The sequence below is a fragment of the Xenopus tropicalis genome, chromosome 1 (assembly GCF_000004195.4).
Source record: "Xenopus tropicalis strain Nigerian chromosome 1, UCB_Xtro_10.0, whole genome shotgun sequence".
Taxonomy (NCBI): domain Eukaryota; kingdom Metazoa; phylum Chordata; class Amphibia; order Anura; family Pipidae; genus Xenopus; species Xenopus tropicalis.
Window position 1 is genome coordinate 25,664,103 of NC_030677.2, and position 15,161 is coordinate 25,679,263.

Here is a 15,161-nt window from a genome sequence, read left to right on the forward strand (position 1 = left end):
GGACTGGGATTCAATATAGGCCCCGAGTGGCATTTTATGTACACAAAGGCCCAAACATGTAACTAATTAGCCTCCAAGATGCAGAACATTATCATCGTTTCCAGCACTGCATACATCCCTGCACTAGAACTCATACCCACATTGGCATAATAAAGACACTGCCCCAACCTTGCGCAAATAATGATGTGGCCCATGCTACTTTGAGCCACCAATCATTTTCACTTTGTAAATGAGCCCTTATTATATGTAAATGCATTCAGGCAATAAGTTAAACACTAAAGGATAAGTAAAGGTTTACTTAAGGTGCCCATACACGGGCCAATTCTAGCTGCCGATATTGGTCTCTTAGACCGTTTCGGCAGCTAATGGGCCCATGTATGGGCACTACAGACAGGCCTGCCCGACCGATATCTGGCCTGAAATCAGCCAGATCTCGATCGGGCAGGTTAAAAAATCAAGTTGGATCGGGGACCGCATTGGCTAGTTGATGTGGTCCCCGAACCGACATCTTATCTGGTTCCTCAGTTCTTCTTCTGGCAATATGTATTCCTGGCCCTCTCCTGCATCTCTATGTAGCCCCAATCCCATGATGATATTCAGGACAAGTTAGTCCCATATGCTGTTTCTCCTTTTGGGTTCCTACAAACACCTTTGTCTTCCCAAAGTCACCTCTAGATCAATCTGAAGGTCAGCTTCTCACCATAAAGGTCTCCCTTGCATAGAGAGGTTGTTCACCTTGTACTTAACATTTACTTAGTATAACATAGAACATCATTCTGATTTCCAATTGGTTTGTATTTTTTTATTTTAATTGTTTAGCTTTTTGTTCAGCCGCCCTCTAGGAATTTCAGCAGCGATCTGGTTGCTAGGGTCCAGTTTACCCTAACAACCAGGCAGTGGTTTAAACAAGTGATTGGAAGATGAATATACAAAGTGACAACATTGTAGCTTCACAGAGCAATAGTTTTTGGCTGCTGGGGTAAGTGACCTCCATCTGACAGTTGGAAAGAGGTAGAAGAAGACAAATAGTTCAATAGTAAAAAAAAAAAATATAAAAAGAAGACCAAGTAAAAAGTTGCTAAGAATAGGCCATTCCATAACATACTAAAACTTAACTGAAATGATAACAACCCGATTCATTTCCTTACTACGTTGCTGAATGTAATCTTGCCTTGAACATGGCTGTAGATGGAATTCTCTATAGAGGGATAACAAAGTTTTTCATAGATTGAGCAAATATACCAGAAACGGTTATTAGGTTTCCCCTTGTACTGCACAGAATTCAGCAGAAAATACAGTGGCCCAAAGAAACACAATACTGCACACACCACTGGCTGTTTCATTGGCAAGTAAGGGGAAAAAGATGCAATCACACACACAAATAACTGATGATTTTACTGGAATATAATATAAATAAAATATACAGACCAGTAAGGCCTATAGTGTACATAATACATTAAAAAGTATTATATTTCATCATCTTTACATGATACAGGATATAACAGCACTTGTATTGGTAAATCCCTTCCTTCTCAAGTAAATGATACAGTTTCTGGCTTGAAATGTCACAGGAAAACAAACCCTGAGCAATTTGGTATCATGGTGAAAGCAAGGCACATTAGTTACAATTAAGGGGGATGGCCTTTTATTGGCTGCCAATTGGCAGAATTGCTTTCATCAGGGGAACCCTTAAGATGAAGAAAGTCTCTTTGTGTGGCCCCATGGAAGGGGCATCACTGGGCATGCAAAGTGTGTTGGGAGCAGGTCTAGTAAATCAGATATAGTAGCTCAGAGCACACTGAGCATGTGCAGTGCCACTGACATTTGGGAGAAGGCTGCAATGGATGCTTCAGAGGAACAGATTTTCCCTGTACCTCTGAGCTGGTAATATAAGCCCTACAGGTACGGTGCATCATTTCTAGCCTTTATCAGACTTTGGTTGCAAATGAAAACCATGAAGCTCAAGCTACAATACATACATATGTACAGACAGATACAAAATACAGATTTATGCAATATAAATCTCTCCCTACCCTGCAGAATGCATTTTCCTTATATTCAGGAATGGAATGTCTCTTCTCATTGAGGGAAACTGACATTGCTTTAGGAATCATTAGTGGTTTTAGTGCAGCTTTAAATCACTTTCCCCTGTCTCAGAGCTGCTTCTGTTGCCAACACGGGGAGCTACAGAGATCCCCATACAGGCAGATGTGTCTCCTGCATTAAATATTTATTCTTACTGCATAAACATTAGCATAGCCCCTTTCTAATTAGAACATTATACAGATAAACCGTTTGTCACCAGCTGATGACCCTGCCTTCAATACCTTGTAATGTAAATGTTATGCTAATGTAATTAAAGCAGAACACGCTATGTATAATTCTGGGTCCCTAGTTGAATTATTAGACAATAAAGTATTAAGCCATCACTGGTGCTGGACACAACGCACACAGGGTGTAATTGTTTGCCTAGGCAGCAGCATTCTGTATATATATATATATATATAATACATGTATGGCCCCTAGGGGGTGCTGTGCTGGCAATGTTTATGGAGAAAGATTCTGCCAAGGTAAAGGTGCCCATACACTATAAGATCCACTCGCTTGGCGATGAAGCCAAGCGAGCAGATCTTCACCTGATAGCCCCACCTACGGGGCGATATCGGGTAGCGAGGGACTTTAGCCCTGGGGCCAAACGATCGGATTACATTTGAGCTTATGGGGCAGTCGGTTTGGGGACCGCATCAACGGCCAGGCAGCTCTGTTCTGCCCATACACGGGCCGATTAGCTGCCGAATTGGTCCAAAGGACCCATATCGGCAGCTATAGTCGGCCCGTGTATGGGGACCTTTAGAAACACCTTGCACTTATATGTAACAGTAATACATAGAAAGATAAATGTTCCATATAATTAAAGGGAATAATTAAAGCCTTTATTATAAATAGAGTATATTTCCCTTTGAAAGAATTGGTTGAATAGAAAACTTGCTATCAGACGGAGAGTATCTGCTTTGATCCCCAAACCCCTCTGTCCTCTGTGGAACACTCCTTCCCTGGCACTGCCCATAGCTCAGCCTCCTTGTTTCCTCTGAAATCTTACATGTGCTTTTTTGTAGAGAGATTCTTTCTGGTGGATTCTAGTTAAAAAAAAGAGACATTTGATTATTTACTTTACTAGGTAAAAATGTTTTAAAAAATGAGTTACAACATAACCTCACAAAACAAAGGACTGTTCATTTGCTCAGGGCGCTCTTATGAGCACTTCTGCAATTTATACTCATTTTCTTTCGGTTTATAAGATATAAGCAGTTTTAATACTGCTAAGGAATTGGAAACAACAGGGCAACCTACTGGTCGTTTCGGCCAACTGGACACAGTCAGTAGAAAATGTAGTTAGTAAAAAAAAGAACATTATGAGATATTGCTATGCAATTTGTCTCTTCTTGTTCAGATAAAAATGAGATAATGTAAGGGACTGTATATCTGCCCACATGTTAAGAAACAGTTTACAGTGATTATTGGCCTCAAGACTTGAGGGGTAATGAAATAAAAGCCACAGGGTTTCTAGAGACCTACACCAGAAGCAGACGGGTAGTTATGGGCTGCTGGACATGAAGATAACTGCACTTAGTGTAACACTGCCCCCTTGGGGTTAAAAGCAGGATTGCAACCATTACAGTATAAGGCACATAATGCAATCAGCTATAGATCTGAGCCTACAAGTACACTGACGCTGGCTCCCCAGGCAAACGCATGGCTTGGGATTATGTCTCAGAATATAAAGTAAAGTATATTTAATGTCTGTCATTTAATGACAAAAGACATATGGCTAAGGGACAAGACTACTTGTCATGGCTACTAAAATAGACAATGCAGAACATTTACTGATAATTGTCTCTATGTGTGTTTTAGCAGATGCAGTTCTCAGTATGGTCTATGGCAGGGTATTTTCTGGAGATTAGTAGCCATGAACAAGTAGCTGCTACTAGTAGCTCAGTGTGTCTTCACCCTAAACCAAGGCATCGCACCCAAAATATCTTCATCTGAGCTTTCCATTCCTGAATTATCACTGTAAGTAAATGTGACTGTGTGTACACAGCAAACCTGAAATAATGAATCATAAAAAGCGCAATTGGAATGTAGATACATATATATATGCGTGTGTGTGTATAGAGGAGAGAGAGAGACAGAGAAAGGCAAAACAGCATCACCTATAGTAACAGTGGGGACAATAGCACAACAGCACTCAAAGTAATAGCAGTAGCAGCGGGGATAACATCACAGCTGTACTTATAGTATAAATCAGCACAGTAGTACGTACAGTTGCAGAAGTAGGGGCCTAGTACAGTAGTAGTTATACAGTAGCAGCAACAGGACAAGTAGCAGTAGGGATACTAGCACGTTAGTAGTTATAGTAGCAGCAGGAATTACACAACAGTACAAGTAGCAGTAGGGATACTAGCACGTTAGTAGTTATAGTAGCAGCAGGAATTACACAACAGTACAAGTAGCAGTAGGGATACTAGCACATTAGTAGTTATAGTAGCAGCAGGAATTACACAACAGTACAAGTAGCAGTAGGGATACTAGCACGTTAGTAGTTATAGTAGCAGCAGGAATTACACAACAGTACAAGCAGCAGTAGGAATACTAGCACGTTAGTAGTTATAGTAGCAGCAGGAATTACACAACAGTACAAGCAGCAGTAGGGATACTAGCACGTTAGTAGTTATAGTAGCAGCAGGAATTACACAACAGTACAAGTAGCAGTAGGGATACTAGCACGTTAGTAGTTATAGTAGGAGCAGGAATTACACAACAGTACAAGCAGCAGTAGGGATACTAGCACGTTAGTAGTTATAGTAGCAGCAGGAATTACACAACAGTACAAGCAGCAGTAGGGATACTAGCACGTTAGTAGTTATAGTAGCAGCAGGAATTACACAACAGTACAAGTAGCAGTAGGGATACTAGCACGTTAGTAGTTATAGTAGCAGCAGGAATTACACAACAGTACAAGTAGCAGCAGGAATAATAGCAGAATTGTGTATTGTAGTTTTTATAGTAGCAGTAGGAATTTCAGCACAACAGCAATAGCAGTAGGGATAATAGTCCAGCAGGTATCATGAGTGGGGGCAATAGCATAAGAGCTGTAACAGTAGAGAGGAACCTTGGTGGTAGTCCTGCTGGGGTGGCAAATAGCTCAATAGTTTCACATGCAAATGTGAATCAGCCAATGTAATAAAAGGTGCAGATTTTACTCTGGTGTCACCCCCTATGGCAAGCAGGCACTACTGGTCACCTGTTCATAGAAAACATCTGATTGGTTGCTATTAGAACTGGGCAAACTCTGTGCATTTTATTACATTACCCCATAAGAATGGAATTAATGGGAGTTTTGGCTCTTGAGTCCAGGAGAACAAAAGCACATTCTCCAGTGAAGGATACCCCCACCTGCCTCCAATGTACAGCGTAAGTACAACATCAGTACTAACCTGAAGGAACAGCTTTATTATTGGACGAGTAGCTACCATCAGTGAGGCAAATGCGTGCCAGGGATGCCAGCTCAGCAATGAACTCCTCTTCCGCATCCTGAAACATAAACGTGTAATTGACTTTCCCATTATTACTAGCGCTGATCTATTATTATACTCCATATTTGCTATTAAAGGCACACAGGCTGCAGAGCACCATTTATCTCAGCACTTTTTTATAGTTACATTATGCATCTTTTTTTTTTTTTAAATAAAAGTACAATGTTTCTAATCTAGTAAATACCAGTGTGTGCATTCTGCCAGTGTGATACAATGCAGGTGTCTGGCAAATGCTTATTGGTAAGCTGGCATCGGCCAGTCTGCCAGGCTTTGAAAATAGGAGAGACCTTATCAAATGCCAAATGCAAATAAAATATTCATTAGTGCTACAGCATCAGAAATAATCAGGCAACACAGAGCCATCTGTTAGAACCAGTCCGGGCCCAATTATCTTCTTTCTTGGCCCAACGAAGTATCAGAAATCAATCAAGTGCCTCCAAATATTCTGCTCTGAAAGTTGTCCCTGAAGGCAGCCTGGCACTGCCAACTCCCCAGCTGCTCCTGGTGCTCTGATGTGAGCCATACGGTGCTACTGGTAACATTTCAACACACTAGAAGTCTAACAACTACTGAACAGTCAGAAGAAATGGGTAATAAAGGTAATGGTAAATACCAGCAACACTGTTCCTTTAGAACCACCAACATACACCCATCCAAGCTGGCAGTTCTAGGAACATAGCTACCCCTTACATACACTGCCACCTACTGTTCCTGCATAATATCCCCTAGATTGCAAGTTCTATGGGTCAGGGCTCACCTTTTAATGTTTTTTATTTTTTTTTGCTATTATGGTTGTTGTGCTACCTGCTGCTACAAGCAGTTTCTTTCCTTTGCAGGGCTTAAAAAGTCGCTGAAAATATTTTTGTGCATAAAGAAAGAAGCTTTAATTCTATGCAACTCCCCAATATACATTCATTGCACAGGGTTCAGTGTTTGTCTGTCCATTTCTATTCTCTGCACTGCTGGTTCTGACTCTTCAGGCAGTCTAGCACAAGCCGGCTGGATTAACAGATATGTGAAGGCAAGGGAGTTAATTTTTCCCTTTAAGAGACTTATTGTTGCTGGGACTGATAGGGCCCCAGGGGCACAAAGAATTGGATCTTTGATTAAAGATGGATATGACTTAATATAGGAGGTGGGATTGAGAAGCTGGGGAGTGTTTGGATGGTAAGGAGAGGCATTGATACATTATCTTCACTAGGGACCACTGCCCTGAGATCATGGCTGAAGATGTGTGAATTGGTTTTAGGGTTGGGCACATACAGTATTGTCTCTGGCCCCGGGACTACAACATAAAGTATGAAAGCCATTTATTGTGTAAGAGTAATTAGATATAGCAGAAAGGTGGAAACTACGGTCTGCATAACTGCAACTCCCACCATTCTGCTGTAGCTCTATACACAAGCTGAGAGATTGCAAGCTGAGCATCCATGATATATAGAATTTCCCCTTAGACCGTGATCCCAGCCTTCCTCCATTGCCACCGGCCAGTTCTCCAGCTCTAATTGGCTCTGCTCTGTACTAGGAACTTTTCTTGCTGTCTTTTAAATAAACCTTGTACCCGAGGTCATTGCAAATGGAGTAAAGTCACTCATAATAAAGGGCCGAGCACTCAGCAAAATGTTACTTTATATAAACTGTAACTATAAATGTAACTTTATATAAACAGCATGTCCATACAACCTGCCACAACCGTGGATTTATAACATTACTAGTAATAAATGTGCACTAACTGTGATATCAGATTTATTTATTCTCACATTTGCACATAAAAAAGAAATTCCAAATATCCCCACATGATGGCAATAGAAGCCATAAAGTGACCAAAAATAAATTCTAGTTGATTACGTGTATAGACAATACCCCTATTTGCTATATGGCTCAGCCTGGATGCATATATTATACGAATACAGCATAGTTATAAAGCTATACATTAAAAATATGCAAATTATTAAAAATACATTTTTTAAAAATAACCAGGAGCAAACTGCCTCTAAATATCATGGTGTACATTATACTAAATCCCTTCTTCATGTGTTTTTAAGACAGAGACTCTTATCCAATGGGTCAGAACCCAACAATGTGTTTCCCAGTCGGTCCCTATGAATCCCCTTCAGTCTGTAATTACCTTCAGCTTGTTCTCCAGGTCTCCGAACAGCCGGTGCTGCACAGATTTCCTTTGCCTTACAGAGTCCAAGCCGATCTGCTGATAGAGCTGACATTTCTCAAGCAACTGGTTTTGCTGGAGAAAAAATCTAAGCAGACGTGAAAAAACAAAAATTACTAAACTGCACAGAGCTCTATAAATGATCATTCTGCTAGGCGAGCTAGAAAAGGGTGCAGATCAGTATATGGGATATGGCGGCACAAAACATTTACGTTGCAATGTAGTGAGTGTTTATGTATTTATTGTCAAAGAAAGAGGAAAGAATTAGAAATTTTGTACAAAAAGGAGGCTTTGCCATAGGCCATAGGTTTGGCAAGGAATATTTAGAAAGCTATAGTAACATGCAGTATATTCTACCTTCCATGTCCTAAGGGTGGGCACACATGGGCACTTTATTTGCTGTAGAATGCCCAACTCCCCCAGGCTGCAGGCATGGATTGTTTAACTACAACTGAGCAAAGGCTATTGGGGGGTGTTAGGAACCCACAGGGATATGGGGTAATCACCCTTAATCCAGACTGGGAGGCAAAACCAAAGAAAAAAAAAAAAAAAAGCACTCACACCTTTTGAGAAAATCAGAATAAGTTGGTTGCGCACAAAGTTCATCTTTTTGAGATTTCTTCTCCCTTTTTTGTTTCTCCGTTGTCAGCTTATCTGGGAAAACAGCAAATATCACTTGCTAAGAGTGAAAGAATGGTCAAAAGAGAGAGGCTGTACTATTAAAGGGATGCTAACTGGTTTCTATGCAGGTCTGGACCGAGAACCCAAATAGACCCTGCTGTATCAGGTACAGGAAGGCCCAAAAAGCCCCCACAGGCCCAATAAATAGTGACTGTCTATGGAACCTTACACAGTCCCTCTGGCATATACCAGAGCCCACAGATTGCCAGTCCAGGCCCAATTATATGAAAACTTTTTGTTATAATGTGGCCCAGAGTGGTATTTGCCGCAGCCCACAGTCCATCACAGCTTTAGCGACTTTGGAGCAGAGAGATTGCTGTGTCAAGCCACACTGGGCCGGAGGCAGCATGGTCCTTCAGTACTGTGTTTATTGGTACCAGCGTTTGTGGCTCTCCTCACCATGACAAGGGCTGCTGCTGGGCTGGGGTTGGCCAGGGTACCCAGGCAATTTTAGTCACTGGGGTTTGCCTGACAAAATGGCACAATAAGTGATTTTATGGTTTCTTTTCCTTTTAAAATGTTGACTTTGCAATGATATTATAATATGAAATAATAATTAAATAGATATTTTTATAAATTTAAAACCTTTCACCGCCTTCAGCTGATGCTTCTTTGCCACTTGAAACTCGCCCAGGATTTGTCCCATGGTTTGGTTATAGCGCCGCAGTAGCTTCTCCACGCTGTTCCTGCTCACATACACGCTCTCCACTGCCGCTTCCACCAGCCGTTCCTATTATTAACAGTCATCCAATAAACACGGGGCGGGGGGAACACACATTTCCTGCACTAATAGGGCACAAAGGTTACAAAGAAAATCCACTTTAGACTGCGGCAAGGAAAACAAATTGGATTTAGTTCCCCTCCGAAGCACAAAAGCACCATCTGGCCAGTGTTCCACCTACAGAGGGACGGAAGCCGCCAATAAAACGGGACAGTGGCGTGGGAAGGGGTCTGTGGGATTTCTGCATGTCAGATATTCACACATAATTAGGCTGCAGAACACATTTCTACAGAGATGAATAAGGAGAACGTGTAACACAAGGTCCAGAATGCAGGTAACTAGTACGGCTAACTGCTGAACTAAAGTTTAAAAGGCAAGTAACATTACCCATACATTTGTATAAAAGTTTGTCCCACAACTGCAAATAAACTGCTGCAGAAACAGAATGCTGCACATGTATTTAAATGCAATATATAAATTTAGCCCTATTTGTCCTTACTGGGGACTAACCATCCGCCCTGTTAATATAGAGGAGCCATTGTCCTGATGTGATGTCAAACTGGGAAAGACATTAGGGCTTTATGAGTGCAAGTACTAAATGCAATTTTGGCACAAGTAACAATGTGTTGTTTTTTTTTTTTTAATTCCTGAGCTGACTTATGGTGCTCAGAGTCAAAATGATATCTGTGCCTGGTCCTTCAGATACAAGTTTGCTGTGTCTATTGATACCACCCAGCTGGTATTTGACTGGACTAGCTGGCAAATTGGCAGCTAAGGCCGGTGCCAGTATTACAAATTTACTGACAAAATAGCTGCTGGTAAATTTGTTATGGCGGCAATCCTACCTATCCCTTACCTAGCCCATTTACTTCTCACCCCTAAGCAGTGTCACTGCCCCCCCAACCTAAAGGTAGTAAAAAAAAGAAAAAAAAAGGTGCCAACCCTAATTGACGCAGGCCGCTGTGGAAGCACTGGAGCTACTGCCATCTTTGAGGGTGGCGGTAACTCCAGTGTTACCCTGTGCCAATAGCTTCTCAGTTCACAAGAGGAGGCGGCATGGAATCCGAAGCATCGAGCGCAACTTTGTGGAAGTGCAGTGAGCAGCTTTGGATGCAACTGCCTGTAATGAATGCCATTTCTGGCACACAATGACTGCACCTAAAGTTGCCTGACAAAACTGCACTCGCTATTGTGTCAGTCATTCTTGAGTCTGTAGCCTTTTGGCCTTTGAAAAAAAAAAAAAAAAATCCCAGTGGGCCCTGATCCTGTTGGGCTCTGCTGCCTATCCCCAAGCCAGCCACCCACGCAAAACAATAAAAACAAAATTAAAGATGGTTGTGTGTTCCACTGTGGAACGCATGGTCATCTTTATTCCCCAGAGGTTGGACCAGATTGATGGCAGGGAGCACATGGGGGATTCGGAGAGGTGGAAAGGGTGCAGAGTGGTGTAAATGGGGCTGACAAGGCTGGGGAGTTCTATGTGGTGATGACTGGGTGGTGGAAAAGACATCAACATCTGCTGCAAGATAAAACCTACACAAGGAACAAACCAATGTGAAAATATTACATAGAGCTGACAATTTAATAGACTTGCAAACCTTAGCAGTCACTATGGAATTCTGGGAAACCCTGCCTCAGCATATGTAAAAAAAAAATAATCTGTATCCAAAACGTACAGTAAATGAGCTTTTATACCTTGAAGTCCATATTGTCCTCCATCATGCTTTTAGCAGCCTCCTGCTGCGCATAATGCACGAGAGTCTGCCCAATGGCTCGCTGCATATGCTGCCGGATGAGATGCAAGGCCTCCGCAAGGTCCGAGAGCAGCTGCTGCTGGCAATCCGTGCGCGCCTGCTGGGTCTCCGCTTCCAGCTTCCTCTCCTCTTCTAATATATGGATTTCCTTGTAGGACAAAAGTAATACCTTATAGAAACAGAAACCCTCCAACATTCAAACACAGATAATATCATCAATGTGCAACATGAGCGCCCCCTGCTGTTCTGCCTGGGGGCAGGCTGGATAGAACTTTAGAGGCTAAAATTACTGATGCAGAAAGTGTCATTGGAAGCTTCTCTTCTCACTTCTATTGCTCCTGTTACACTGGGTGGCAAAACTGAGCAGAGAAACTCTCAATGTTTGGTCAGTTTTATAAGGAGACAGTTATAGGAAATGTAAACTTTTGAAACATATAAATGTAATATTTCTCAGTGCCGTTCCGGGGCTTTTTCCAGTTTTCACAATATTAGCAGTTTTTACACTTCTGATACAATGAATTAATAAATGAAGACAACAGTGCCACCTGCTGTTCATTTCAGTTGACGGGCTACAGTCAGTAGAGAATTATGTTAGTGATAAGAGGAAAGTCTTGTGATGTTGTAAAAAGACTTTCCTCATTCAGTTCGGATATTACTATAAATTTGGGATGGGGGAAAATTTTGCACATATTTGTGTGTACAGCAGCATAGTATACTACAGGTATGGGACCTGTTATCCAGAAATACCAGGACCTGGGGTTTTCCGGATAAGTGATCTTTCTGTAATTCAAATCACCATAACTTAAATCTGCTAAAAATGTATTTAAATATTAAATAAACCCAATAGGCTTGCTCTGCCCCCAAAAAGGGGTAATTATATCTTAGTTGGGATCAAGTAAAAGGTACTGTTTTATTATTACAGAGAAAAGGGAATCATTTAACCATTAAATAAACCCAATAGGGCTGTTCTGCCCCCAATAAGGGGTAATTATATCTTAGTTGGGATCAAGTACAGGTACTGTTTTATTATTACAGAGAAAAGGGAATCATTTAACCATTAAATAAACCCAATAGGGCTGTTCTGCCCCCAATAAGGGGTAATTATATCTTAGTTGGGATCAAGTACAGGTACTGTTTTATTATTACAGAGAAAAGGGAATCATTTAACCATTAAATAAACCCAATAGGGCTGTTCTGCCCCCAATAAGGGGTAATTATATCTTAGTTGGGATCAAGTACAGGTACTGTTTTATTATTACAGAGAAAAGGGAATCATTTAACCATTAAATAAACCCAATAGGGCTGTTCTGCCCCCAATAAGGGGTAATTATATCTTAGTTGGGATCAAGTACAGGTACTGTTTTATTATTACAGAGAAAAGGGAATCATTTAACCATTAAATAAACCCAATAGGGTTGTTCTGCCCCAATAAGGGGTAATTATATCTTAGTTGGGATCAAGTACAGGTACTTTTTTATTATTACAGAGAAAAGGGAATCATTTAACCATGAAATAAACCCAATAGGGCTGTTCTGCCCCCAATAAGGGGTAATTATATCTTAGTTGGGATCAAGTACAGGTACTGTTTTATTATTACAAAGAAAGGGGAATCATCTCACCATTAAATAAACCCAATAGGGCTGTTCTGCCCCCAATAAGGGGTAATTATATCTTAGTTGGGATCAGGAACGAGCTACTATTTTATTATTACAGAGAAAAAAGAAATGGGAGGTGGCCTTGCCATAATTTGGAACTTTCTGGATAACGGGTTTCTGGATAAGGGATCCCATACCTGTATTAGCAACCCCTTTTTGTTCTGTGAGACAAACTGCTGCTGCATTACCATTTCATTTTGCATTTTCCACTGCTCCTCGTCCTGGCAATGAGACTTGGAGCGTTCCAGGCAACGGTGCTCTTTCAGTTCTTGCAGAACAATTTTCTTCCTGGACATTCGCATCTGGGTGAGGGTGGCCATGGCGATGTTCCGAAGGGCTAAAGGGCGCAGAGCACATCGCAGGAAGAAGTCGTGCCTCTGCGCTGCCGCTCTGCTGGACCTGTAGAGCAATGAACGATTAATTCATAAAAGTTTTCAGACACTGAAACACAAAATAATGGAAACTGCTGCAGCTGAACCTCAGGGGACTTATTTATGAATTTGATTAAAAAGAAGTTCATAAGAGATGACCTTCCTGTAATTTGGAGCTTCCTAAATAATGGGTCCCATACCTGTAAGTAAGTGTTAGCCGTTTCTACCACAGGGATAGGTAACTATTAAGGCTCTCACTAGAGGGGCATGCTGGGAGTTGTAGTCCTGAATGACCGGGACCTTTAACCCTGCTAATATGAAATAAATAACTTCTACCACACGCTACTGTAGTAAAGAGAAAATGGGTCAATAGGAAGGTATAAATCCCAAGGTTAATGGGAAATAAGTAACTGCAAGTGAGCAGACTGTAACACAATAACGATTCATTACTTAACTCAAGGCTTCTAGTGACAAAAGGCGGCCAATTAGTGTGACAATCATGACTCTTTATGGCACTAAGCACCAAGCATAATAATGGGGGCTGAGTAATCTACATTATAGATACTCCATATGCTGCGGGGACTGGCCTGCCAGTTAGTGGTTATGAAACTGTCCATATAGTTAAAGGGAAACTAAAGCTCAACAGAGAATTAGACTAAAGATTCTACATGTTATGTTTTTGGCTTCTGTACCAGCCCAAGGCACCCACAGCCCTTTAGCAGGGAAGATCTGTGCCCCCAAAGATGCCCCAGTAGCCCCCCATCTTCTTTTCTGCTGATTCCCTGCCCATACTCTGTGCTGCTGGCACTTACCTGAGCTTAGGGGCCCACTCACTATATACTGTATATATAGAATATAAATGTCTCACTATACTGTATATATAGAATATAAATGTCCCACTATACTGTATATATAGAATATAAATGTCCCACTATACTGTATATATAGAATATAAATGTCACACTATACTGTATATATAGAATATAAATGTCCCACTATACTGTATATATAGAATATAAATGTCTCACTATACTGTATATATAGAATATAAATGTCCCACTATACTGTATATATAGAATATAAATGTCCCACTATACTGTATATATAGAATATAAATGTCCCACTATACTGTATATATAGAATATAAATGTCCCACTATACTGTATATATAGAATATAAATGTCACACTATACTGTATATATAGAATATAAATGTCACACTATACTGTATATATAGAATATAAATGTCACACTATACTGTATATATAGAATATAAATGGCACACTATACTGTATATATAGAATAAAAAATGTCACACTATACTGTATATATAGAATATAAATGTCACACTATCCTGTATATATAGAATATAAATGTCACACTATACTGTATATATAGAATATAAATGTCTCACTATCCTGTATATATAGAATAAAAAATGTCACACTATACTGTATATATAGAATATAAATGTCACACTATCCTGTATATATAGAATATAAATGTCACACTATACTGTATATATAGAATATAAATGGCACACTATACTGTATATATAGAATATAAATGTCACAATATACTGTATATACAGAATATAAACATCACAATATAAGGCTGATTAGTAAATAATTATTATTGATTTATTATTAGCGAATGTAACTTCTGAAACCAGTGCATTCTGCAGCAGAATAGACTGTCAGCTTCTATGAGAACTATAACTTAGGTTTCTGCTAAAGAGTTGATCATTTCTTCTGACCCCTACACTTTGCTTCTCTACAGCAGCCCAGAGCAGACAGAGCACGTGCAGCGCCACTGGCACACCAAAACCAGCCTATCAACATTAGAAGATAGAAGTGCTACTGTGTATAGTTGGTACAGTCCAAACGCCTGGCTGCTGGCACAAATAAAATCACGAATAAGTAGATAGCAACGGCACTCAGGAGCTTAATACGGGACTATGCCCTTTAAATACTTTATTGCGGAAAATGCATTTTCCGCAATAAAGTATTTGAAGGGCATAGTCCCGTATTAAGCTCCTGAGTGCCATTGCTATCTACTTATTTGGAATCTGTGGGAAGGGTGCCGATCCCTCCTAGCACTGTGCACCGAGCGTTGAGTGACTATCGGAGAGTGGAGGGAGTGCGGGTGAAGGTTCATTTTGTATTCACAAATAAAATCACCTCATATTCACCATTTGGGAGCTGCTAAAACATTCTTTC

General features: G+C 40.6%; 1 protein-coding gene across 2 annotated transcripts in view; it reads right to left on the reverse strand.

The window, feature by feature from the left end:
- Nucleotides 1–2,911: 2,911 nt before the first annotated feature.
- Nucleotides 2,912–15,161, reverse strand: part of evc (EvC ciliary complex subunit 1) — a 51,842-nt gene continuing 39,592 nt past the window's right edge. The window contains 7 exon segments of one of the 2 annotated variants that reach the window (NM_001102764.1): nucleotides 2,912–3,137; nucleotides 5,496–5,592; nucleotides 7,723–7,849; nucleotides 8,325–8,415; nucleotides 9,028–9,172; nucleotides 10,859–11,065; nucleotides 12,761–12,971. In NM_001102764.1, the coding sequence (NP_001096234.1) occupies nucleotides 3,097–3,137; nucleotides 5,496–5,592; nucleotides 7,723–7,849; nucleotides 8,325–8,415; nucleotides 9,028–9,172; nucleotides 10,859–11,065; nucleotides 12,761–12,971 (919 nt within the window). In that variant the 3' untranslated portion in view covers nucleotides 2,912–3,096. 2 annotated transcript variants of the gene reach the window in all.